The sequence below is a fragment of the Plecotus auritus genome, assembly GCF_963455305.1.
Source record: "Plecotus auritus genome assembly, chromosome: 1".
Classification (NCBI taxonomy): domain Eukaryota; kingdom Metazoa; phylum Chordata; class Mammalia; order Chiroptera; family Vespertilionidae; genus Plecotus; species Plecotus auritus.
The window spans coordinates 62,841,499-62,868,628 of record NC_137770.1 but is presented as its reverse complement, the minus strand read 5'-3'; the positions used below and the strand labels follow the sequence as shown (position 1 = coordinate 62,868,628).

The window sequence follows — 27,130 nt, the reverse complement described above, 5'->3', positions numbered from 1 at the left end:
CATGAGGATTCCCTTTTCTCCACATTCTTGCCAACACTTGTTTCTTGGTTTATTGATGATAGCCATTCTGACAGGTGTGGGGTGATATCTCATTGTGTTTTTTTGTTTGCTTATTTTTTACTGTATCACTACAAATTTTATTCAGAAACCCATCTTTTTTAAATTTTTTTTTATTTTAATTCCCATTATGAACTGGTTTGGTCAATCAACTACCATTCTTTCTAGCAGACATACGGTAAAAATGTCCTGGCTCAGAATCACCCAGATCTCTCACGATCTCCTGATCGCCTCCTGTCCCACTGCTGCCCTCACTACCACCGCCAGGACCACAGTCTCTAGACTGAGAGTGAGAGCAATGCTCCCAGGACCAGATTTCAATAGATGCTTCTTGCACCGGGGCCCATACAGCTCTCAGGAAATGGGCCTCAGATGCAGGGACCTGCAAAAGCCACCTCGTGCACACTCTCCCATTCCATGTTGGCGGCAGCACGCTGCCCGGGAGTTGGGGTGGGGGTTAGGGGGACAACGGGGGAAGCTTGGCGGCGATGGGCTGCCTGGTGAACCAGCGGTCATTCAAGTCAATCACAGCTTTCTCCACATCTTCACAGCGAAACTTTACATTCATGTTTTCCAACGAGGTGATCGCCAGGGTTATCACAGACATTCCTCTCCTCAACCTCACCGTACTTCTCCATTTCTGTAAAAACCCTCAAAAAACTCATCATAGTGTTCCTGAATCTTGACATCACGCACAGCACCCTGCAAACCGTCCACAGACTGGGATGGGTTCAAGAGGGCAATGGACTAGGTTGGTTTATTATGCAGCTGACAGCATCTATCTCCATGATGACATGTCCCAATTTTGAAATAAAATGAACAGTTGACTTTTTCTCTGTGCCAAAGCTGAAGACAAAATATTCCACCTAACCTGCCCAACACTCATTGTGGTTTTAATTTGCATTTCTCTGATGATTAGTGACTTTGAGCAACTTCTCATATGTCCGTTGGCCATCTGTATGTCCTCTCTGGAGAAGTGTCTATTCAGGACCTTTGCCCATTTTTATTTGGATTGTTTGGGGGTTTTTTGGTGTTAAGTTTAATAAGTTCTTTATAAATTTTGGATAGTAACCCCTTATCAGATGTGTCATTGACAAATATGTTCTCCCATTCAGTGGGTTGTCATTTCATTTTGTTGGTGGTTTCCTTTGCTATACAAAGACATTTAGTTTGATGTAGTCCCATTTGTTTATTTTTTCTTTTTCTTCCCCTCTTGCCTGAAAAGATATGTCAAACAAAAATACTGCTATAAGAAATCTCCCAGAGAGAAACCAAGATGGCGGCATAGGTAAACACCTAAACTGCTGCCTCACACAACAATTTCAAAACTACAACTAAAAGACAAAATGGACATCATCCAGAACCACAGGAAGGCTGGCTGAGTGGAAATTCTACAACTAGAAGGAAAGAGAAAAGCACACTGAGACTCAGAGGAGCTGCAGGAGGCAGAGGTACTGAGACGCGCGCGTGCGGAAAGGACTGGCAACTGAATGCGTGGCTGGCTTTCTCAAGCAGGAGGGAGACAAAAGCTCCCAACTGTGCTGAACTCCAGTTCCAGGCGAGACTCTGGGGACCCAGACTCATACAGGGTGAAAGTGGACTGTCAGGAAAGAGAAAAGCACACTGAGACTTATAGGAACTGTGGAAGGCAGAGGTACCCAGGCACGCACACGGAGAGGGTGGGCAACTGAGTACGCGGCTGGCTTTCTCAAGCAGGAGGAAGACAAAAGCTCCCAACTGCACTGAACTCCAGTTCCAGGCGAGACTCTGGGGACCCAGACTCATTCAGGGAGAAACTGGACTATCTGGCAGCAGGCAGAACTCGAGGGCGACTTTCTCTCAGAGGTGCTTGCAGCGATTACCACAGAACACTGAGACACAGGGGCCTATTAGGGCAGGGCTGACAGGAAACCAATGCTGTCTGCTCCACCCTGAGGCTCCGCCCCATCCAAGCTGAGCACAGAGGCTTTTGCAAGTCTTCTCTCATAAGGGTGTCTCCAGCACAGTTCTCCCAGCATAGACACAGCTGATCCTCACAGCCAATTGGCCTGGAGGTCAATTCCTCCCATTGATACAACAATCAAGGCTTAACTACAACAAGACTGTGCACACAGCCCACAAAGGGGTGCACCAAGAGTGTCCACCTCAGGTAACTGGGGAGGCTGAGCCACTGGGCCCTATAGGACACCTAGCACACAAAGCCACTCTATCAACGCAGGGAAGCAGCCAAAATGCGGAGACAAAGAAACAAGTCACAAATGAAAGAAATGGAGGAAAACAAATGATTGGATATAGAGTTCAAAACCACGGTTATAAGCATTTTTAAGAATTTTCTAGAGAAAGCCGATAAATTTAGCGAGACTTTCAAGGATATGAAAAAGGACTAGTTAGAAATTAAGCATACACTGACTGAAATAAAGAATAATATACTGAGATCCAACAGCAGACTAGAGGATCCCAGGAATCAAGTCAAAGATTTGAAATACAAAGAAGCAAAAAACACCCAACTGGAAAAGAAAAAAGAATCCAAAAATATGAAGATAGTGCAAGGAGCCTCTGGGACAACTTCTAGTGTTCCAACATCTGAATTATAGGGGTGCCAGAAGAAGAGAGAGAGCAAGATACTGAAAACCTATTTGAAGAAATAATGAGCGAAAACTTCCCCCACCTGGTGAAAGAAATAGACTTACAAGTCCAGGAAGCCCACAGAGCCCCAAACAAAAGGAATCCAAAGAGGACCACACCAAGACACATCATAATTAAAATGCCAAGAGCAAAAGACAAAGAGAATATTAAAAGCAGCAAGAGAAAAACAGTTAGTTACCTACAAGGGAGCACCCATACGACTGTCAGCTGACTTCTCAACAGAAACTATGCAGGCCAGACGGGAGTGGCAAGAAATTTTCAATGTGATGAATAGCAAGAACCTACAACCAAGATTACTCTACCCAGCAAAGCTATCATTCAGAATTGAAGGGCAGATAAAGAGTTTCACAGACAAGAAAAAGCTAAAGGAGTTCATCACCACCAAACCAGTATTATATGAAATGCTGAAAGGTATTCTTAAAGAAGAGGAAGAAGAAAAAAGTAAAGATAAAAATTATGAACAACAAATACATATCTATCAACAAGTGAACCTAAAAATCAAGTGAATTAAAAACCTGAGGAACAGAATAATCTGGTGAATATAATAGAATCAGGGGCATAGAAATGGAGTGGACTGACAATTCTCGGGGGGAAAGGGGTGTGGGGGTTGCGGGAAGAGACTGGACAAAAATCGTACACCTATGGATGAGGACAGTGGGGTGGGGGGGGGGGCGGTAAGGGCAGAGGGTTGGGTGGGAACCGGGTGGAGGGGAGCTATGGGGGGAAAAAGAGGAACAATTGTAATAATCTTAACAATAAAGATTTATTAAATTAAAAAAAATTTTCCCAAATTTTACTACGTTCTTCTAGGATTTTTATGGTTTCAAGTCTTACATTTAAGTCTTTAATCCATTTTGAGTGTATTTTTGTGTATGGGTGTAAGATAGTGGTTTAGTTTCATTTTTTCAAGAATCTGTCCAATTTTCATAGCTCCATTTCTTGAATAGACTATCTTTACCCATTGTGTGTTCTTGTCTCCTTTGCCAAATATTAATTAACCATAAAGGCATAGGTTTATTTCTGGGCTCTGTATTCTGTCCCGTTGATCTATGTGTGTTTTTATGCCAGAACCATGCTGCTTTGATTACTATGGCCTTGTAGTATAATCAGACATCAAATTTGATTCCTCCAACTTTGTTCTTCTTTCCAAGATTGCTGTGGCTACTTTAGGTCTTTTGTGGTTCCATATAAATTTTTGGAATATTTTGTTTTAGTACTGTGAAATAGGCCATTGATATCTTGATAGGAATTGTGTTGAATCTATAGGTAGCTTTAGGTAGTATGGACATTTCAATGATGTTAATTCTTCCTATCTATGAACACAATATATAGTTTCATGTATTTGTATATCCTTTAACTTCTTTCTTCAGTGTCTTTAATATTCTGAGTATAGGTCTTTTATATCCTGGGTATTTTATTTCTTTTTTACGCAATTGTAAATGGGATTATTTTCTTAGTTTCCCTTTCTGATAATTATTGGTGTATAAAAATGCAACTTATTTCTGAATATTTACTTTGTATCCTGCTATTTTACTGAATTCATTTATCAGTTCTAATAATTTTTTATGGAATCTTTAGGAATCTCTATTTATAGTATTGATGTCACCAAATAAAGATAGTTTTACTTCTTCCTTTCCAATTTGGATGCCTTTTATTTCTTATCTGATTGCTGTGGCTAGAACATCCAGTACCATGTTGAAAGCAGACATCCCTGCTTTGTTGCTAATTTTAAGGGAAATGCTTTTAGTTTTTGCCCATTGAGTATGATGTTGGCTCTGGGTTTGTCATATGTGGCCTTTATTACATTGACGTATATTCCTCTATTGCCTCTTTGCTGAGAGTTTTTATCATAAATGGGTCCTGGATTTTATCAGATTCTTTTTCTGCATTTATTGATATGGTCATGTGATTTTATGCTTCATTTTGTTTTTTTGTTATATCACATTTATTGATTTGTGGATATTGTACCAACCTTGCATCCCCAGAATAAATCCTACTTGATCATGGTGTGCTACCTTTTTAATATATTGCTGGATCTGGTTTGCTAATATTTTGTTGACAATTTTAACATCTATATTCATTGAGTATGTTGGCCTATAATTTTTTTCTTTTTACTGTCTTAATCTGGTTTTGGAATTAGGATAATTCTGGCCTCATAAAATGAGTTTGGGAGTCTTCTATCCCTTTGAAGTTTTTGGGATAGTTTGAGAAGGATAGGTGTTAGTTCTTCTTTAATGTTTGGTAAAATTCACCTATGAAGCCATATGGTCCAGGACTTTTGTTTGTTGGGAGTTTTTTATTACTGCTTCAATTTCATTAGTTGTATTCTGTCTATTCAGATTCTCTGATTCTTCCTGATTCAGTTTTGGAAGGTTGTATGTTTCTAGGAATTTATCTATTTTGTACAGATAGTCCAATTTGTTGGCATATAGTTGTTCATATATTTTCTTACAATCCTTTGTATTTCTTTGGTGTCAGTTGTTACGTCTCCTCTTTAACTTCTGGTTTTATTTATGTGGGTCTTCTCTCTTTTTTTTCTTGTTGAGTCTGTCTATCTTTTCAAAGAACCAGCTCTTGGTTTCATTGTGCTTCTTCTCCTTCTCCTTCTCTTTCTCCTTCTCTTTCTCCTTCTCCTCCTTCTCCTCCTACTCCTCCTTCTCCTCCTTCTCCTTCTCTGCCTCCTTCTCCTCCCCCTCCCCTCCCCCTTCCCCTCCCCCTCTCCCTTCCCCTGCCCTTTCCCCTTCCCCTCCCCTCCCCCTCACCTCTCCTCCCCCTCCCCCTCCCTCTCCCCCTCCCCCTCCCCCTCTTTTCCTTCTCCTTCTCCTTCTTCTTGACATTCATTTATTTCTGCTCTGATCTTTATTGTTTCCTTCCTTCTACTCACATTGGGTTTGTTTCTTGTTCTTTTTCAAGTTCCTTTAAGTGTAAAGTTAGATTGTTTATTTATAACTTTATTTTTGTTTCTTGATATAGGTCTGTAAGGTTACAAATTTTCTCTTAGGACTGCTTTCACTGTGTGCCTAAGATTTGGGGTTGTTGTGTTCTCATTTTCATTTGTTTCAAGGTATTTTTTAATTTCTTCCTTGATCTCATTGTATTCCATTCATTGTTTAATAACATGTTATTTAGCCTCCATGTCTTTGTGGTTTTTTCAGGTTTTCTTCTTGTGATTGATTTCTAGTTTCATACATTTATGGTCAAAGAAGATGCTTGATCTGATTTCAATCTTCTTAAATTTATTGAGACTCATTTTGTGATTTAATATGTAATCTATCCTAGAAAATGTTCCATGTGCACATGCAAAGAATGTATATTCTGCTGCTTTAGGTGAAATGCTCTGAAGATAGCAATTAAATCCATCTACTCTAGTGTGTCATTTAAGGCCACTGTTTGTTGATTTTCTGTCTGGAAGATCTATCCATTGATGTCAATGTGGTGTTAAAATCCCCTACTATGACTGTATTACTGTCAATTTCTCCCTTTATGTCCATCAATATTTGCTTTATATATTTAGGTGCTCCAATGTTGGGTGCATAAATGTTTATAGGAGGTATAGCCTCTTGTTTGGATTGCTCCCTTCATTATTATGTAGTGTACTTCTTTGTCTCTTACTATAGCCTTTATTTTAAAGTCTGTTGTGTCAGGTATAAGAATTGCTACCTTGCTTTCTTTTCATCTACATTTGCATGAAATACCTCTTTCCATCTCTTTACTTGTAGTCTGTGTGTATCTTTTGTTCTGAGATGGGTCTCTTGTATACAGCATATACCTGGATCTTGTTTTCTTATCCATTCTGCAACCCTATGTCTTTTCATTGGAGCATTTAAGCCATTTGCATTTAAAATCAATATTAATAGGTATATACTTACTGCCATTTTAGTCTTAATTACTATGTTCCTCTGTTCTTCTCCCCCTCTTCATCCTTCTTATTCACCCTTTAATGTTTCTTCTGCTACTAGTTTGGTGGTAATGAACTTCTTTAGCTTTTTCTTATCTGGGAAGCTCTTTATTTCTCCTTCAGTTTTAAATGATAGCCTTCCTGGGTAAAATAGTCTGGTTGTAGGTCCTTGCTTTTCATCACTGAATATTTCATGCCAATTTCTCTGGCCTGAAAAGTTTCTGTTGAGAAATCAGGTGACAGTGTATGGAAGCTCCCTTGCAGGTAACTAGCTGTCTTTCTCTTGCTATTTTTAAGAATCTCTCTTTGTCTTTAACCATTGCCATTTTAATTACAATATGTCTTGTGTGGGCCTCTTTGTTTAAGACTTTGTGTTTTCTGGGCTTGTGTGTCTTTTTCCTTTACCAGGTTAGGGAAGTTTTCAGTCATTATTTCTTTTTCTTTTTTTAAATCCTCACCCGAGGATATTTTCCATTGATTTTTAAGAGAGTGGAAGAGAGTAAGACAAAGAGAAATATTGATGTGAAAGAAACACATTGATTGGTTGTCTCCTACACAAGCCCTGATCAGGGCCCAGGCCAGGGAGGAGCCTGCAACCAAAGTATGTGCCCTTGACCAGAATCAAACCCAGGACCCTTTGGTCCACAGGCCGCTGCTCTCTCCACTGAGCCAAACCAGCTAGGGCCATTATTTATTCAAATAGGTTCCAATCCCTTGCTCTCTCTCTCTTCTCCTTCTGATACCCCTCTGATGCACATATTGTTAAAATTCATGTTACCCCTAAAGGTCACTTAAACTGTTGTCATTTTTTTTTTTAATTCTTTTTTTCTTTTTACTGCTCTGATTGGGTGTTTTTTGCTACCTTGTCTTCCAAATCACTGATTCCATACACAGCTTCATCCAACCTATTGTTTATTCCTTCTAGGGTAGTCTTCATTTCAGATATTGTATTCATTTTTGACTGGCTCTTTTTTTATACTTACTATGTCCTTTTTCATGCTATTGTAGTTCTAAGTTCCTTAAGCATCCTTATAACCATTTTTTTAACTCCATATCTGATTATTTGCTTGCCTCCATTTCATTTAGCTCTTCTTCTTCTTTTTTTTTTTTTAATTTCTCCTGTTCTTTCACTTGGGGCATATTTCTTTGTCTCCCATTTTGGTTGCCTCTTTGTGTTTGTTTCTATGTATTAGGTAGATCTGCTATGACTCCCAGTCTTCATAGGATGGCCTTATATAGAAGGTGTCCTGTGGGACCCAGTGGTGCAGTCTCCTTGATCACCTGAACTTGGTGCTCTAGGAACCTAACTTGTGTGGGTTATGAGAGCCAGCCTGTTGTAATTGAGTCTTGATTGTTATTAGTCCATTTGTGCATGGTGTTGAGCCTCAGGCTAGCTGACTGTGAGGATAAACCCTAACAACAGTGTACAAGCTACTTCACAAGTAGTGGAATTTACACCAGGAAGGTCTGGTGCCTGCTGCAATCTCCTTTGCATTTTCTATTGGATCCTGCTCTGATGTCTAAAATTGGCCACTGTGTGTGTTGGTTTGGGGGCCTCTTGTGTAGGACTCTAGTGTGGGCCAGTGTCAGATGCTGCCTGTGACTGGCCCTGGGTAACCTGCTTGGAGCTGCAAAGTGATCCACAGTTTGTGGCTGCCTCTAATAGGCCTGGGTGTGCACAGCAAGAGTCAACCTAGGCACCGAGGCTGGCTTTAACCAGCACCAGGCCCAGGGGCAGGTCAGTTAAAGTACCAAGGCACCCCAAGTGCTGCCTCTGCCTGCCAGCTGCCTGTTAGACTCAGTCACTGAAACAGTACTCAAGTTACATGAGGTAGATTCTCAGTGAGTCACCAGGTAGGAGCAGGTGGTATACACCAGATTGATAAGGTTCAAACTTGGTGCCAGTGCTGGGTCTGAGGCCACTCAGCAAATATCCCAGGGTACACCAAGTCTAGCTGCCACTGCCGGAGGCTAATTCCAGCATGTCATAAATGCAAGAAGTTTCATCAAAAGGTTGATGGAACTTGGGGCTTATTCAGCAGGGCTGAATACATGTTAATACCTACTGGAATGGCTGAAGGGCATTTCCCCACTCCTAAAGATCTGCATATATTATTGCCTGTTACCAGACAGCTGAGGGCATTTTAATCTACATGTTATTGCCTCCTGCTGGCCAAACACCTGAACAGCCGAAGGCAGTTCCCCAAAATTAACAATGCCTCTGTATACTAAACCTTAACCTTTGATATGTACACTGAGTGGCCAGATTATTATGATCTCTGAACACATAATAATCTGGCCACTCAGTGTATATCTACCTTGCCTTAGGACAATTTGTGTTAATAAAAAGCAAGGGATCCTGAGACAGAGAGAACTTGGTTCCTACAGCTAAGCTCCTCTGACTCCCCCATGGATTATAAATATTATATTTCTAGTCTCTTGATTAATTTACAGCAGCCCCTTCTCCAGATATTTTGAATCCTAACAGCAGCAGAGAAAGACCAAGACTGCGATATGCCACCAGCTGAGTGCTCGCACACATTTTTGGTGGGGCTGGGTCTCAGAGGGTCATCAGGGTGAGGCCAGCAGAGTTTATCAGGCCCAAATAGACCAAGATGTGGCTGTATGAAAGGAGGGCTCTGCACCCATTGGGCATGTGAGGAAAAAATGGTCCATGTTCTATAGTTGCACAGTCTGTCCCAGATTCTGCCAGGGGCCTGATCTCAGCAGGGCAGGTCACTGTGGGTTGTGAGGATGGGGCTAGTGGATCTCCCAGGAGGGGACAGTGCTGGTCAGATTTGAGGGAAGGTGGGGGAGTGGACCTGCTTTAAAACAACACAACTCAGTCTGTCCTGGATTTTGCCCAGATCTCAGCAGGGCAGAGCCACCTGGAGTCAGAGTCAGGAGGGTGGGGCCACTGGGAGCCCAGAGGGTGGGGCTAGCAGAGTGAGGCACCTGTCAGGTTCACAGGAAAGTGGGAGGAATGGCCCCTGCCCCAAAGCCACACCAGTCACTGACATCCTCTGAGTCTGCCCAGATCTCTACACCCCAGCCCCTGCTGCTGACTCCTCAGCAGGGTGAAAGCTCCTCAGGGCAGTGTGACAGGAGTCCAGAAGTTGGGGTTATTGCGTTCTCCCAAGCTGATGCCATACGGAAGGGCTGTTCCACCCAGGAAAGACGGCATCTGCACCGTGGGAGAGACTCGGCACAGAGATCCTGATGCCTATCCCTTCAGCTCTCTCCTCAGAGCCACAAACCCTTTCTCCTCACATGATTCTAGTCTGCTCCATCCTCCTTCTGCTGGACCACAGGGTGAGTAGCTGTGAATGAAATTTTGTGTGCTGGTCCTTTAAAAAGGCTGCCTATGTCTCTGGCAGACAGAATCTTCACCCATTTTCACAGCCAATATTATGTGGGTGCCTCTTCCCGGCTCTCATACTCTGGGCTGGGGAGCCCGGCTTGGGGTTGAGACCTCACACTTCTCAGGGGGAACCTTTGCAGCTGAGCTATCCCTCTGGAATCTCAGCAGCCACCCATGGGAGTGAGACCAACCCTTTTCGCATCTCCACCCTTCCCACCAGTTCTCGATGTGACTTCTTCCGTAAATCCTTTGTTCTGAGACTTCTCTTCAGCTAGTCTTCAGTTAATTATTTAGGTTGATTGCTCTAAATTTTGTCTGTAATTCCAGTTTGGTCCTAGGAGAAAGTGAGTGTAGTTTCCACCTACTCCATCGCCATCTTGGATCTCTGAAGTGAGCTTCTTATAGGCAGCATGTAGACAGGTCTTTTTTCTTTAATCCACTCAGCCACTGTCTTCTGTTTTGAAAATTTAGTACATTTACATTTTTTGTTATTTTTATACCATTGATATTTGTATTTTTAAGTAAACTGTTAATAAATGATTGTTATGTGATTTAAAAAAAACACACAAATCATTATCTAACAACCCTAGCAAGATGTCCAAAACAAACTAGAAATAAAAAATTAAAAACAAAGAAATAAGGAGCTTCACAGACAAAGAAAAAAAAAGGGCTAAAGGAGTTTATCACTACCAAGCCAGCAATGCAAGAAATGCTAAAGGGACTGGTGTAAAAAGGAGAAATAAAAAGTGAAGAAGGAACACAGGCACAAAAAATAAAAATGGCTACAAACAAGCACCTATCAATAATAACTTTAAATGTAGAAGTACATTTGTATTTAAAGTAATTATTGATAGATAAGTACTTAATTGCCATTTTGTTCATTGTTTTCTGGCCATTTTGTTGTTCCTCAGTTGCAATCTTCCTTTGTGACTTAATGATTTTTTGTTGTTGTTAATCTTCACCCAAGATTTTTTTTTTGATTATTTATTGATTTTTTTACAGAGAGGAAGGGAGAGGGATAGAGAGTTAGAAACATCGATGAGAGAGAAACATCGATCAGCTGCCTCCTGCACACCCCCGACTGGGGATGTGCCCACAACCAAGGTACATGCCCTTGACCAGAATCGAACCTGGGACCTCTCAGTCCCCAGGCCGACGCTCTATCCACTGAGCCAAACTGGTTAGGGCGATTTTTTTTTTTTTTCAATGATTTTTAGAGAGAGTGGAACAGAGGGCGGGAGGGGGAGAAGTAGAGAGAGAGACATTGATTGGTGCCTCCTGCACGAGCCCCAACTGGGGCCAGGGACTGCACCTGCAACCCAGGTAGGTGCCCTTGACCAGGAATCAAACCCATGACCCTTAGGTCCATGGGGCAATGCTCTAACCATTGAGCAACACCGACCAGGGCAGTGATTTAATGATTTTTAATAGCATTATTAAATTTCCTTCTCTTTATCTTTTATGTATTTAATATAGATAATTGCTTTGTGGTTACCATGAGGCTTACATACAACAACATATATAACAGTCTGTTTTACATTGATAACAACTTAATTATAAATTAATTTTAAAGCTCTACATTTTTACTCTTCCACTCCCATGTTCTGTGTTTTTGATTTCACTTTTTACATCATTTTATCTTGTGTATCCCTTAACTAATTATTGTAGTTGTATTTTAACAACGTTGGTCTTTTAACCTTCATACTAGCTTTATAAGTAATTAATCGACCACTTTTTTATTACACTAGATTATTCTGATATATAATTGCCAGGCAGAGTATTCTAGGTTCAAAGTTATTTCCTTCAGAGCATTGAATATATTGTGCCACTCCCCCACTGCCTCCCTGCCTCCCCTTCCCTCACTCCCTCAGCGCCCTACTGCTGAGGCTGGTCGCCCACCATGTTCCGCGCCGCCCCCTGGTGGTCAGCACACATCATAGCAAGCGATCGAACTCCCATTCTCCCAATCGAACTCCTGAGGGGACACTTTGTATATTAGCCTTTTAGATATAAATTATTTATTAATTATTGTGTTATTTTCCACATGAACAACTGTAAATGTACTTTACCCCGCCCTGTATATACAGTGTTGTGAGAACATAAGCGTATGACCCACAGGCCATCAGAACTAGGTGATTTAGAAGTGTCTCTGGACAGCAGTTGCAAAAGTCAGGGTACCAGACCTGGAATGAGGCAGAGGGATGTCAGTCAGATGGCATCCACTGGCCTCCATCACTGGCGTGTACCTAAGTAGGCCCTAGATGTGTGCAAAACCAGATGCTTGTCCTCTGGCCAAAGCTTCCGTCTGCGTCTGCGCAGTACCTCGAGGGAGGGTGCTAGCCAGTCAAGAACTACTTGTTTGTTACTAATCCCACAGGACCCAGAAATGCAAGCCCTGTTGGCCATTAAAGCAAGGTTGCCAAAGGATGTCCCCTGGTCACACTGTAAAGTTGGAGTGGCATAGGAGGGCACAGCTCCTTGTTGGTAGACACCAGTGAGCTGGAAAGAGGCGGAGGGAGAGTGTAAAGATGTCCCCGAGAGGAAGACCCGATCAGACCTTCAGATGTGTGTTAAATGCCTGCCCCCAGGCTGATGTTTTGAGCTAAAAGGCCCCTTTCACGTATAGTCCGGGTGTCACTCAGTTGGCTGTCTGTGCTGGGTCAGTGTGGAAGCCATTTAAGAGCCATGTGTCATTTGTTGAGCTTTGTGGGTCTTGTGGACATGAGCTCCATTGGATTTCAAAGCTAGATGTTTTGGGGTCTCGTCTCTCACATGCAGATCTTAAAAGTTGGGGTGCCTGATATGTGATCCACGCCCTTTGCCCTTTAGGGAGAAGCTCTGAGTTTAGGATTCTCTTATGTCACCATTTTGAACCAGAACTCACCACTGGAATTTTGATAGGGATTGTATTGGGTAGCATGGACATTTTAACAATGTCAATTCTTTTAAGCCATAAACACGGAATATCTTTTCACTTATTTGTGTCATCAATTTCTTTCATCAATGTCATACTTTTCATTTTACAGATCTTCCACCTCATTGGTTAAATGTATTTCTAGGTATTTTATTCTTTTTGATGGAAATATAAATGGGATTGTTTTCTTAGTTTCTCTTTCTGATAATTCAATGTTGCTTCAAAGAAACATAATGATTTTGTACATTAATTTTGTATCTGCAACTTAACTGAATTCATTTATTAGTTGACTGGTGTTTCTTTTTTTCCAATGAAGTCTTTAGAGTTTACTATATATAATATCATGTCACCTGCAAAGAGAGGCAGTTTTACTTTTTCCTTTCCAATTTAGATACCTTTTATTTCTTTTTGTTGGTTGATTATTCTGGCTAGAATTTCCAGTATGAAGAGTGGACACTTGTCTTATTCCTGATCATAGTGGAAATGTTTTTGTTTTTCAACATAGAGTATGATGTTACCAGTGAACTTGTAATACATGGCCTTTATTATGTTGAGGTACATAAAATACATGTCATTTTTATCACAAATGGATATTGAATTCTGTCCAATGCTGCTTCTGCATTTGTTGTGACAATCATGTGACTTTAATCCTTCATTTGTTAATGTGGTATGTCATTTGATTTGCAGATGTTGCACCCCTAGAATAAATCCCATTTTATCATGGTGTATAATCCTTTTAATGTGCAGTTGAATATGGTTTGCTGATATTTTGTAAATGATTTTTACATCTATGTTCATCAGGGATATTGGCTTGTGATTCTATATTCTGTGGCATCTTTGTCTAGTTTTGATATCAGGGTAATGCTGGCCTCATGAAATGATTTTGGAAGTGTTCCTCTTCTATTTCTTTTCTTTTTTTTTGGGGGGGGGAAGAGTTTGAGAAGGATATTTCACCTTTATTTTTAAAAATTTTCACTGTGTTAAGAATTTTAGTTTCTAGGGGATGATATATAGTGATGGAAAAATATATACTAGTATATTTGAAAAAATAATATTGTGGGTTTTTTGTTTGTTTTTAGGGAAAAAATGCTGCTTCTCTATCTTTGCCTTTGCTCATTAGTATAAAATGTGTCTATTTTCTCTTGCTGCACTTAAGATTTTGCTCTTTACCACTGGCTTTAAGCAATTTTATTATGATGTGACGATGTAATTTCTTTCATGTTTCCTATGCCTGAATTTCATTCAACTTCTTGGATCTATTTTTTAAAATTTATGTTTATTGTTGAAAGAATTACAGATGTCCCCTCCCCCCCCCCCCTTTTTTTCCCCATTGACCCTCTCTATCCCACACCCTCCCTCCCAGGCCTTTACCACACTCTTGTCTGTGTCCATGGGCACATATGTATATAGGTTCCCAAGTTACTCTCTTCCCCACCCCTTTTTTATCAAAACTGGAAAATATTTGAACATTACTTCTTCTCTTCTGTTTTTTATTTTTCTAATCTTTATTGTTGAAAATATTACATATGTCCCTTTTTTCCCCATTGACCCCCTTCTAACCCCCGCTTCCAGGCCTTTACCACCCTATTGCCTGTGACCATGGGTTATGCATATATGCATACAAGTTCTCTGACTGATCTCTTCCCACTCACCCACCCACTCTGACTTCCTTCTGAGATTCAACAGTCTGTTCGATGTCTCTGGATCTATTTTGCTCATCAGTTTCTTTTGTTTATTAGATTCCACATATGAGTGAGATTATGTGATACTTGTCTTTCTCTGATTGGCTTATTTTGCTTAGCATAATACTCTCCAGGTCCCTCCATGCTGTCTTAAAAGGTAACAGATATTTCTTTTTTACTGCTGCATAGTATTCCATGGTGTAAATGTACCACACCTTTTTTGGACCTTCAATTACATTTTTTATTTTTCTGCTCCTCTAGTGACCCCAGTTACACCTATATCAGGCTGCTTAAAGTTATCCCCTAGCTTACTGAGGCTGTGCTCATTTTATTCCAGTGTTTGTTTCATTTTGTATAGTGTCTATTGCCATGTCTTCATATTCACTAAACTTTCCTTCTGCAATGTCTAATCTGTGAATCTCCACCATTGTATTTTTCATGTTGGACACTGTAGTTTTTATTGCTAGACATGTGATTTTTTAAAATGTCTTTTATATCTCTAGTTAACATGTTTAATCTCTTCTCCAGCTTCTTGTACATAAAAATATAGTTGTAACTATTTTGTTATCCTTTCTAATTTCATCACCTGTGTTATTTATGGATCATTTTTTGAGAGGTTGATTTTTCTCTTTATGGATCATATTTTCCATGCCTGGTAATTTTAATTGAATGTCAGACATTGTGAATTTTACCTTGTTGAGTGCTGGATATTTTTGTATTTCTATAATTATTCTGGAGCTTTGCTGTGAGATGCAATTTAGCAATTTGAAAATAGTTTGGTCCTTTCCTTTTTTAGCACTCTTGGGTGGAACCAGAGCAGTGTTTTGTCTAGGATTCATTTTGTCCAATTATTGCAGCAAAACCCTTCTGAGTACTGTACCTAATGCCCCATGGGTTACGAGGTTTTCCAGTTTTGTTGGTGAAAATATAAACTATTCCAAGCTTTCTGTGATTAGACTCTAGTCCTTTAGATGGTTCTTTGGCCACTAGTTTTTTACACATGTGCAGTAATTCATATTCAGCTGAATACTGGAAGTAGGTCTTCTGCGGTTCTCTCTATGCAGCTCTCATCTGGCCTGTGATCTCGAGCTAACATGCCTCCCAACTCCCAGTTCTCTTTGGCAACTCAGAGAGGCTGCCGGGCAGAGATGCCCTGCCTGATCTCCCCTCCCTACGTGGCAAGTTGGGACAATAACAATGTTAATAGTGTCTCAGGGATCACTGTCCTTCACTGCCTGATGTCCAATGTCTTGAGGACCATTTTCTTATATAGTTTATTTTTGTTTTGTTTCAAGCAAGAGGGCGAGTCTAGAGTCTCTTATTGCTCTTACCTGACAGAGGAACTGCTCTCCATCCTTTTGAAAGCTCTCACTCAAAGCATTTAGGCTTAAAGTATCCTGCCTGGCTGGGTAGCTTGGGCCAGTTTTTTTTTTGTTTTGTTTTGTTTTATATACTGGTATATTGATTTCAGAGAGGAAGGGAGAGGGAGAGAGAGAAACATCAATGATGAGAACCACTGATCAGCTGCCTCCTGCACGCCCCACACTGGGGATTGAGCCTGCAACTCGGACATGTGCCTTTGACTGTGGTACATGGAATCGAACCCGGGACCCTTCAGTCCATAGGCCGACTCTCTATCCACTGAGCCAAACTGGCTAGAGTGCTTGGGCCAGTTTTGCTTTAGGGATTGGGATCACAAAGTTTCTCACAAGTTTTTCCCCTTTGGGTCCTCTTGTTAGTGTGCATACTCTGACCTCTCCCTTACTTTGGAGCAACATTAGAACCCAGACTCAGATTTTGAGTTTTGGGTAGAAAGCAGATCAAAAAGGGTTTGCTGGTCTGCATCAGATGCTATGTCCTTGTGCCTACATACAAAAATCCACCTGGTAATATATGCCTAGCTTCTCTCAGAGAGTTCTTGGGGATCTGTGAGCAGGATTTATACATCTGCAGAACAAAGTTTACAATATAATATAGGCTAAGTGGGTGTGAACTCCGATCAAACTAAATTAGAATCTTTATGCCTCTGAGTTATATTACTTAATTTCTCAAAGTCTTAACTTTTCCACCTGTAAAATAGGGTTTAAAAAATATATTGTCTCTAACAAAAAGTATCTGATAGGTTGTTTTGTAGGTTAAGTAAGATAATCTATATAAGTTGCTTAACTCAGGGCTGTATGCAATAAGAACTCAATAAATGATCACCATTATCATAATTTCCGTAGGAAAAAATGCCATTATAATTCCATTTCAATCTCAGAGCTAAACAGTCTTATCATACAATCCAGCAATCTCACTCTTAGGTATGTCCCCAAATGATTTGAAAACTTATGTCCACACAAAAACCTGCTCACAAACGTTTATAGCCGCTTTACTCATAATTATGAAGAACTAGAAGCAACCAAGTTTCTTCTAAAGGTGAATAGACAAACTGTGGTACATAGAATATTATTACTGATATGAAGAAATCTTAATACATATTGCTAAGTGAAGGAAGCTAATCTAAAGCGGCTGCATAGTATATGATTCCAACTATATGACATTCTGGTAAAGGCAAATTATAGAGACAGGAAAAGGATCAGTGGTTGCTAAATATTAGGGGTAAATGGGGAGAAATGAATAGGTGAACTCGGGCGTTTAAGGGCAGTGAGACTATTCTGTATGATTCTGTAATACTGGATACGTGATATTATGCATTTGTCGAAACAGAACTGTACAACATGAAGGGTGAATGAAGCTTAATGTAATCCATGGACTTTACAATGCAACAATACTGGTTTATTAATTATAACAAATGTATCACACTAATGCAAAATGTTAATAATAAGGGAAACTGATGAGGGGAATAGATGGAAACTCTCTGTGGTACTGGCTCAATTTATTATTATTATCATTTTTGTTGTTGTTAATCCTCACCTGAGAATATTTTCCCATTGATTTTTAGGGAGAGTGAAAGAGAGAGGAAAAGACAGAAAGAATCATCGATGTGACAGAAGCACATCAATTGGTTGCCTCCTGCACGAGTCCCAACCAGGACCCGGACCGGGGAGGAGCCTGCAACTAAGGTATGTGCCCTTGACCAGAATCGAACCGGGACCCTTTGGTCCACAGGCTGACGCTTTATCCATTGAGCCAAACTGGCTAGGGCAGCTCAATTTTTTTTTATAAATCTAAACCTTCTAAATTTTTAATTGAAAAAACACACAAATTAGTAACATGGTAGATTACTGTAAAGCAATAGCTTAAAGAAAGTGGCAGCTACCAATAGTTTAAAATTTCAGTTTGAAAATTGTATTACCTTACAGATTCCAACTGAATTAGCTGGGATGATTTCAGTGTAATATATACAACGATGGAGAGTATGCAACATATACAGGTTTTTGTACACAAAACTGAGGTAAGTGTACATACAGGTTTTCAATTTTTTTCAAATTTGTGTTCCCATGTATTCAAGCATGTCTCCTTCTTTCCCTCACTACTCCACACTCCACATAAGCACCATTCCCAGCTCAGCGTCAGCACCAAAGCCTGCATTTCAGTAAATGAGGTTAGTTCTTACCCAGCTACATCCCCACCTTGAGCGCCCTGCCCTCTCTATTTGGGTTGCTTCTGTATCCCATTTCCTAGAATGGCTTCTGATGAAGAAGGTACGCAGTAAATATTCGTGAATGAATGAACTTCTTAACAGCTTAAAAGTTCTCTGAAAGTTAAACATTTTATCACATGTAAAATGATCCCAACAGCTTAATATTATCCAAAAATGCCAGACCAAACTAAGGTAAAACTCCAACAAATTACATTTATTTTTCTTTTACATACATATTGCACAGCCTGAACATCACATTACCTTCAGAGAAAAGTGCCTTTATGCCATTATATTTTACTATTTACCGCACAGGCATTAAGCATTCTTATTAAAATGATGAGACAATTTGCTGGTAAACATTTAAACACACAGACATTGGTTTCAATAGCTTAACATATTTTTGGTCATAACCAAGGAGGTACAGCAAAATATAACAACATTGGCTAATATTTTACAAGCAAATAATATTTAATCCTGCATAGTTTATACAATAGGCTGTGGTAATAAATAATATCACCAATATCATCAACTATTAACTGGCCACAAAAAGCCTAACATTCATTTTAAGTATGATATGGAATGTTCTATTGGTGTAGTTTCAACATAGCCTTAAAATGTTGTGGGTGTTAAATCATGAATACATGAAAAGAAAAATACTACACTGGTATGTTTTGGTTAATTACAAATGTGTCATGTTCACGTTATTACATTCTAACATGAAGGCAAATGTTTAAATAGAAAAACTAGCAATCCAAACAATGTGAATGTGCAAATCGTAAGGAAAACATTGCATTTAAATTTGCACTCATTTGCAAGTTACAGTAGTAGCTCAGTTTAAACACTAACAGGAAACCTATTCAGCAGGAAAGCATGGGAACGACCTCGCTGGTCACTGCACACTCCAGTGATCAAGAGCTTCTCATACCTCATGACTGTCCTTCATTCAACAGAGGAGACTGCAGGCATGCTTCGGTCAGTGGTAAGAATAGGAAGAAAAACCTGAACCAGGAACATTTTCTCCCTTAATGTGGTACAAAGGTCCTTCTCATTATTATAACTTACTAATGTTTTCTGAATCAGGTTTAATAAATGCTGTAATGAATAGTACCCTTCATATGATACTAGGTTTGATTTTTTTTTTTTTAAGAACGTCAGCATGATAAAAGGTACATGCACAGTCATTCTAACAACCTGTATAGGCGATACTCAGCACAACACTCAGCTTGAATCAGATTCAATTTCTACAGAGATTCTCTGTATTGTTTTCAGTATGTTAACTGCTTGGAAAGCAAAAATGCCTAATAACTACTGCAGTGTGTTTTTTAATTGAAATGTTTATAAAAATAAAGCTCCAATATTTAATCTATAGAATGTCGAGAATCCTGGTAGGGATGTTAAAAGCATTGGGCAAGACCCTCGTTTTCAGAGTGCCGTCTGCCCCACAGGAGAAGAACCGATTGCCTTGGATGATGTCGATATGCATGACTCCTGCCCCAAGGTTTCTGAATATGGACTGTTTAGCATGTTCGTTTTTAAAGGAATGAATCAGACCATGGCCTGTCAATCTCCAAACCTGGTTTAAAAGAGGGAGAGTGAAAACAGAAAGTGTAAGTCACAAAAAAAGGAGAGAAAGAACCAAAAGCAAAAACATGATCTTCACTTCTGTTCCGCTGGCCCAGCTTTCCCACCCACTGACTCTTCCTAACAGCTTAGCTACCTGGAAATAAATCACTCAGATGATTAACTGTTCTTACACTTTGCTGTCCCTTCTTTCAAATTTCTCTTCACATTCTCTTATAATTTTATATTAACCACATATACCCCACTTCTAATTCAAATGCATATTTAAGTTAACTTGATTAAATCTGTTCCGAATGCTAAGCTAGGCCCTCGCAATATAAAAGAACAGTACCATCTCATCGACAAACCTCACCTCAACTACAAACAGAGTAAGGAACTGAGAGCAGAGGTGGGAGAGAGGAGGAGCTGAACTAATGTCACCAAAATAGCCAGGCCCTAATTAAACTCCTACACTTGACTCAAATGCCTTAGAGAACTCTATCTGGTTTTCCCAACCACAACAGTGTAGGAAGAACCACCTAGAAGGAAGGAAGGAAGGGTGTCAGGAGACAGTATCTACACAAAGCTCCCCTTTATGCCCTCGTTTGCAAGAACATGGTGGGGGTTTGAAGGTTTTCTTCCCAAGCAGCCTTGACAACAGATAAAGACAACATACTATACAGAATATTCCAACCTCTGCTACCAACTCACCTTTATGTTACCTTCTGCTGAACCTGTAGTAAAATATTCCTCACAGGGATCCAGAGCCAGTGCCTTAATGGCCGAGTCGTGTGCCTGGAATGTGTGGATGAGCTGTCTCTGCCTGATGTCAAAAAGGCAGACGCAGCCCTTCCTACCTCCAGATATCAGGAGCTGATGTTTTGGCGCATACTGAAGTACCGTGGCACCGTGCTCATGGCATGTGAAACCTGAAGAAAAACAAGAGCCTTTTCTTAAATTCTATCTTGGCAATTCTGACATGTAAATGTACATTTAAATAACAGAAATTAACACAGAGATTAGACACATTTTTCATTCTAATTTCTGTAATCATCCTATATAATAAAAGCCCAGTGACCGAAATGGTGGAACGACCTTTATGACCAGAACGACGGCGGACCCTCACCCCTGCTGGCCCCACCCCCCAGCAGGGACCTCCATCCCAATCGGGGGCCCCCATCAGGGCAGGCTGGCCAGCCCCCACCCATGTACCGGGCCTCTATCCTATATAATAAAAGACTAATATGCAAATTGACCGAACAGTGGAATGACTGGTCTCTATAACATGCACTGACTACCAGGTGGCAGATGCTCAATGCAGGAGCTGCCCCCTGGTGGTCACTGTGCTCCCACAGCGGGAGTGCCACTCAGCCAGAAGCTGGGCTCATGGCTGGCAAGCTCAGCTGTGGTGGCGGGAGCCTCTCCTGCCTCAGCAGCAGAGCTAAGGATGTTCAACTGCCGGCTTAGGCCTGCTCCCCATGGGCTCCCGGGGGCTCCCGGACGGCAAGAGGGCGCAGGTTGGACTGAGGGACCCCTCCCCGAGTGCACGAATTTTGTGCAGTGGCCTGCAGTGGCCTCCAGTATGATCATATGATCAAAGTGTTAAAAACAATGCCAAGCAATGGCAGAAAAAAATTCTTATCAGTAATCTCAATGTGAAAGCACACACACCAGAAGTTTAAACTATAGCCTAAACGAACTAAGTTATGCTGCCTCATGGGAAGGATATAGAAGCAAAAGTGCAGAGGAGACCAAGCTTCTCATGATGCACTTGCCACCTCCCTGAGAGCCACCACTGACAAGTTTTTATCCTCTCCCAGTTCCTGCCCAGATAGACACCTGGTGGAAGTTCTTCTCAGGTAAGTAGCTGAAACTCAAGTACCACAATGTGAAAATGACCAGCTACATGTTAGAGAGTTAGTCTTCCCAGGATTCTCTGCATTTTAAATATTAAAGACACAAACCACTAAGTGGCAAATCTTGAAAAGATGTTAAATAAAATTGGGAAACAACCACACTTTTCAAAATCCACAAAAGCATAGTAAAAGACTGAGAAATCTTTCTGTTAAAAATAAAAATCCAGCCCTAGCTGGTTTGGCTCAGTGGATAGTCAGCCTGCGGATTGAAAGGTCCCAGGTTCGATTCTGGTCAAGGGCACATGCCTGGGTTGTGTGCTCAATCCCCAGTAGGGGGTATGCAGGAGGCAACCAATCAATGATTCTCTCTCATCATTGATTCTACCTCTCCCTTCCTCTCTGAAATAAAAATATAAAAAATAAAACTAAAAATATAAAAATCTACCCAGCTTCAACCAGACTTATTGGCTGGAGCATTCTTTCAGCAGCATCATGAGGAAGAGAGAGCATTAGGACACCAATTTGGAAAATACTGTCTTAAAGTAATATTTAAATGGTATTGCTCCTATTTCCAGCTCCTACTGTAAGGTTGACTTTTAGGTTATGTTTAATTCTTTAAAATAAGATCTCATTTCTGTTGCGATCAATGAACAGTGCAACTAATTCCTTACACAGCGTTGTTAGTAACACTGCCCTCCATGCCACATTTTCTGACGAGAATACAACTCAAGGCTATTCTAGGCTAGCTGGATTTCTATGCCCACACATCGTTACCTTGGCAACATAGCCAGATATTCTAGTTAACTTCTAAATATTTCTCCATCATCAACCCATGTAATAAAACACTGACTAGATCCCCTGGTAAAATAAAACCAGGAAAGCATTCCTTCAGAGTGTATTACAAGCCATAGGCCTTCACTCACCATGAACGAGGCTGTTTCCAGGTGGTATCAAAGTGTCCCAGAGGCACACATTTCTTATAAAGAAACAAAGAATAACAAAATGACATCATGAATAATTGTTCTAAGGTGTCACTAGGGGCAAACTGTCTTCAAGTCAAATATCTTATTGAATCTTATCTTTTTTTGTTCACTACATTTATAAAGTAGTGATTCTTAACGAGAATGAGGGTAGCGGCTGGGACTGGGCTATATCTCTTCTAAGATTTTATCTTTTTTACACTGCACAGTTCTGTCCATGGTCCTCCTGCCTCTGCCCAGTCTCATCCCCCAGCCCCTCCCTTTTCCAGGACCGCTGCCGGGAACCAGACGTGATGTCCTGAGTAGAAGGGATGTTCCTATACCCACAGGGGAAACCGCTGCAGGGATATGAAGTTATTCATAGGCATGCATTGTCAATGAAAACTGTGTGAGGTCAAAGATGATGTTGAGAATGATGGCTACAGAGTGTCAAATGCTTTTTAATCCTCAAGAACATGACAGTACTAACAGCAATGCAAAGAAATGACTGGGTAGCTTCAACGTAATAATTATGCATGCAAGACTAAATTAGGAGTAATTTTTGTTTTTCTCTTGGTAAGGAAAACTAATCTAAGAATTATGTAACAAAGAAAGTTTTTGTATTCCTAGGGTGGAAAAAGCCTCCAAGAATACCTGTCTGCCAAAAAAACTACTTATTCTTATTTTTTCTGTCAACCTACCTGTTGTCATTGGATTGTCCAGATGTGGCAACAAGACTTGAAGAGGTGATAAATGCAAAGTCACTTGTGGCTTTACTGTGGCACTGCCAACTCTACAGAAAACAAAGTGCAGTGGATGTTACCTAAACATCCAATAAAATTTGGTACAGTAAAAACACAGTTCTGCTAAAATAATACTATATGCATGAGCTAAGAACAATTTTTTAAAAGTCTAGGATAAAGAATAAGTGATAGTAAGAGAATTAGCAGTCATCTGCATATTATTTGACTAATACCCAATAATTTTTTTAAAACTGGAAAGGGATAATAAAAACGAGGAATTAAAAGTTATATTTTTCAGAATACATAGCAAAGGTACCAAGCACATGAACTTCATATAATTAAATGGCTTGGTTAAGTAAGGGCCCAATCAAACAATTTTATTGCTAATAATCTCAAATATACTTAATAAAGTTTAAAAATATAAATCATAATAAACAACCATCCAGGGAGAAAAACTCTTACATACCCATCTAGTATTAGACCGCAACAGGAAGTCACGTTAACTTTGTAACCATCCACCTTTCTTACGACCTCCTGCTCCCTACCCACACCTCCTGGTGAAGTTTAGTTCTTATAAAAACCAGATCAAAAGTGAGTGGTTCAGCAAATAACCCAGAGGTTTAAGGCTGTCCCAAACAGCTCCCAAGGCTATTCAGCACCGTGGAAACCATTTACTGAGTCAGGCGGAACTTTTCTGTTGGATTAGCTGGATGAGTAGAAGTTTGGAGGTGAGGACCCAGAAGAAGGATGTCGGGGTATTTTAAAATAAAACATATTTTTATATTTTAATTATGGTATAGATCTGACTGAAGGTAAATGATAGATTCAAGATCACTTCCATTTCTGTTCAAGATCACTTCCATTTCTGTGAAGACTTTATGACACGGTCTGTAGTGTACCAATTTAAGAGAAATATTTCATATATATAACAACATGTGTATAGTCTAGAAAGGAAAATTTAAAAGTATTTGGGAATCTATCCAAACCCTGGAGGTTCAAGACACTATGGTTCAAGACACCATAAAATCAAAATATATGAAGCGGAAGTTCTGCATAGAAGAGCACCATTTCCCACCTCTCCTCCTGCCTCACCCCACCCAGTGAAAATATGCTTGTCTGTATCACCAAGTGCTGTAGTATGATTTGGATTCATGAATAAAGCAGCCTATTGGGATTGGTTATTTTATAATCTACTGAACAAAATTCTGGAGAAAACTGGAATACAGTTGGCCCTCCATATCTACAGGTCAAAAATATGTATTTTTTTAAAAGTTACACTGTTGCTAGTGTGTATCTGTAGTTAGGTAGGCCAGAGTTGGCTACATTAGTACTGAACATGTACAGACTTTTTTTCTTGTGATTATTCCTTAAACAATATAGTATAACAACTATTTACATAAAACTTAGATTGTATTAGGTATTGTAAGTAATTTAAAATATACAGGAGGATGTCTGTAGGTTATATGCAAAGACTAAAGCCATTTTACATAAGGAATTCCAGCACCCACAGAGGTCCTGGAACCAATTCCCCACAGATACCAAGGGATGACTGTACCTGCAACCTGTTTGATTCTTAACATAGGTATCAGTACAAAATTCTATCATTAAAAATAGAATTTTCAAAATGGATAAAAGTGTAATGAAAATGTATCCTGTGTAGGACTAGCAAATGGAAAGCTTGTGAAATTTTTCAAATATAATGGTTGCCCTTCAGCTGCGAAAAGCAAGGTTTTTGTTTTTCAGGTCATTTCAGTCTTAAACCAGAGCAATGATGGGTTCTGGGCTGTGGTTGCTGGACAGACTGTCTCTTTCCAACCAGATCCGCCAATGAGATTCACTGTCTGAAACAGACACTTCATAAACAAGTGGCCTCTACACGCTCTGGGAATGCTGAGTGATACTCACCATGTAAGGTTTAGGATTTGCTGCAGTTTGGTTTACTTGCCAGATACTCAGAAAACCTTCTCCATCTGCAACACCACACTGTAAAAAAGGCGTAAATATTAAACACAGCTTCTTAGCATCCATCTCACAGGTAACATTTATAGAAACCAGAGGCCCTTAACCTGCTCTTAACTAATATTCTCCCCACACGTATGTTTCTGTTGCTGTAGGTCCCAAGAAGGTCCAAATACTATAAATACCTTACCACTGTTCTAAAAAAATCCTCACTTGAGGATATGTTTATTGATTTGAGAGAGAGAGAAATCTATTGTTGCTTCCCATACGCATCCCAACTGAGGATCAAACCCACAACCTTAAGCATGTGCCCTGACCGGGAATCGAACCCACCACCTTCTGGTGTAGGGACACGCTCCAAAAAACTGAGCCACCCAGTCATGGCCTGCTACCTTTTAAATACTTTCCTACACCTATTTTACTGTTTTCCTCCAATATTCTGTAGTACAATTCAGTAAGAAACTGGAAGGTTTTTCTCAGGTGCTTGAATGTGCTTATAGGACCACCAACACACTCAACAGAGTTCTTTACCTGCTCAGAATACTTAGTATCTTTAAGAGGATAACTAACTAAGCCATACAAAATTTTGTGAATTTATGCTGTTATTGGGAGACAAGGGGGTAAAGAGACACCAACAAACTACCTGCTCGGCTAAATACAGAGTCACTGAATTTGCTTTTAGATGTAGTTTTACTAACCATATCCTCATGAACATCCACAATTATTTTCAGATGAGTTTAGCAGTAAACCCCCAAGAACTAACCTTGTTGCCTTGAGAATTAAAATATAGTCTGGTTACTCTTGCATTGCCGGCTTGGCGGAAACAGACAAGTTGCTGAGGTCGTGTCCATTCAAACATGCGTACACTGCCATCCTGAGCACCTGTAAGATCTGAAACACGAGAGGAAAGGCAAAAGATAAGAAATAAAGAAGCTGAAGAAAGAGGTCCAATATTTTCCATTCTATAAAACAATTTCAAAATGATAGAGGCTGTTTACAATCTTTGGACCATAAATAAAATACTTACAGTATTGATGGACAGGGTGTGAGGTCATTCTCTTAACATTATGTAGATTCCTTTTCATAAGCTTTAAAAGAAAATAAAAATGAATTTATTTTGTGCATAACAGAAGAAGTGAGGAGGGATATGATTCATGCCAACTTTAATTCTGATAACATTTATTCTTTACAACTGGCTAATTACTGAAATAAACCCTGTTGTGGATTTTCTGAACCACTAATGTACGGCACTTGTCTGAACAGCCTGTGGAAGCAAGTCACTTCCTGGCATAGCCCCGGCCTGTGTGCACGGTAAGGACACCAGGCACTTCATCTAGTGATAAAGGGAATTCTCCAAGTGGCCCTCCCTGAAGACAATGAGTATCTCCAGGGTTTTCACAGAACATGAGAATGGGACCCCTTCAAGTATAGTGACTAGCAATGCTACTGATGCGCTTTCACACACTTAGAGTAGACATGAATTCCTGTTGACTCTGTTTTTTCACTCTGTGCCTCTCAGTTTGCTCATCTATAAAATGATAATGGGGGATAATAACAGCACCTCCCACCTAGGGTTGTTGTGAGAAAAAGCATGCACCTGACACAGAAACTCACAGTATGTTAGATTTTTTTTTATTATACTAGAGGCCCGGTGCACGAAATTCATGCACTGCGGGGGTGGGGGGGTGTCCCTCAGTCTAGCCTGCACCCTCTCCAATCTGGGACCCCTTGGGGATGTCTGACTGCCGGTTTAGGCCCGATCTCTATGGGATCAGGCCTAAACTGGCAGTTGGACATCCTTCTCACAATCCAGGACTGCTGGCTCCCAACCGCTCACCTGCCTGCCAGCCTGATCACCCCCTAACCACTCCCCTGCCAGCCTGATCGATGCCAAACTGCTCCCCTGCCA

The 27,130-nt window shown here is 40.3% G+C and overlaps 1 protein-coding gene and 1 pseudogene across 3 annotated transcripts in view; both read right to left on the bottom strand.

The window, feature by feature from the left end:
• Positions 1 to 411: 411 nt before the first annotated feature.
• On the bottom strand, positions 412 to 7,556 carry LOC308234587 (splicing factor U2AF 35 kDa subunit-like; annotated as a pseudogene). Its single transcript has 2 exons — positions 7,464 to 7,556; positions 412 to 903 (listed from the first exon to the last, which is right to left on the bottom strand). The product of its transcript is annotated as a splicing factor U2AF 35 kDa subunit-like (transcript).
• A 10,781-nt stretch (positions 7,557 to 18,337) lies between these two features.
• Positions 18,338 to 27,130, bottom strand: part of DMXL2 (Dmx like 2) — a gene marked incomplete at its 3' end in the record, with an annotated part of 168,899 nt that continues 160,106 nt past the window's right edge. The window contains exons 37-43 of one of the 2 annotated variants that reach the window (XM_080654713.1): positions 26,249 to 26,309; positions 25,985 to 26,112; positions 25,168 to 25,245; positions 23,221 to 23,312; positions 22,484 to 22,536; positions 20,416 to 20,633; positions 18,338 to 19,717 (exon numbers count right to left, since the gene is read on the bottom strand). In XM_080654713.1, coding sequence (XP_080510839.1) covers positions 19,508 to 19,717; positions 20,416 to 20,633; positions 22,484 to 22,536; positions 23,221 to 23,312; positions 25,168 to 25,245; positions 25,985 to 26,112; positions 26,249 to 26,309 — 840 coding nt within the window. The remainder of the gene's footprint in view (positions 19,718 to 20,415; positions 20,634 to 22,483; positions 22,537 to 23,220; positions 23,313 to 25,167; positions 25,246 to 25,984; positions 26,113 to 26,248; positions 26,310 to 27,130) is intronic. The other variant, XM_080654714.1, reaches the window with a different exon arrangement.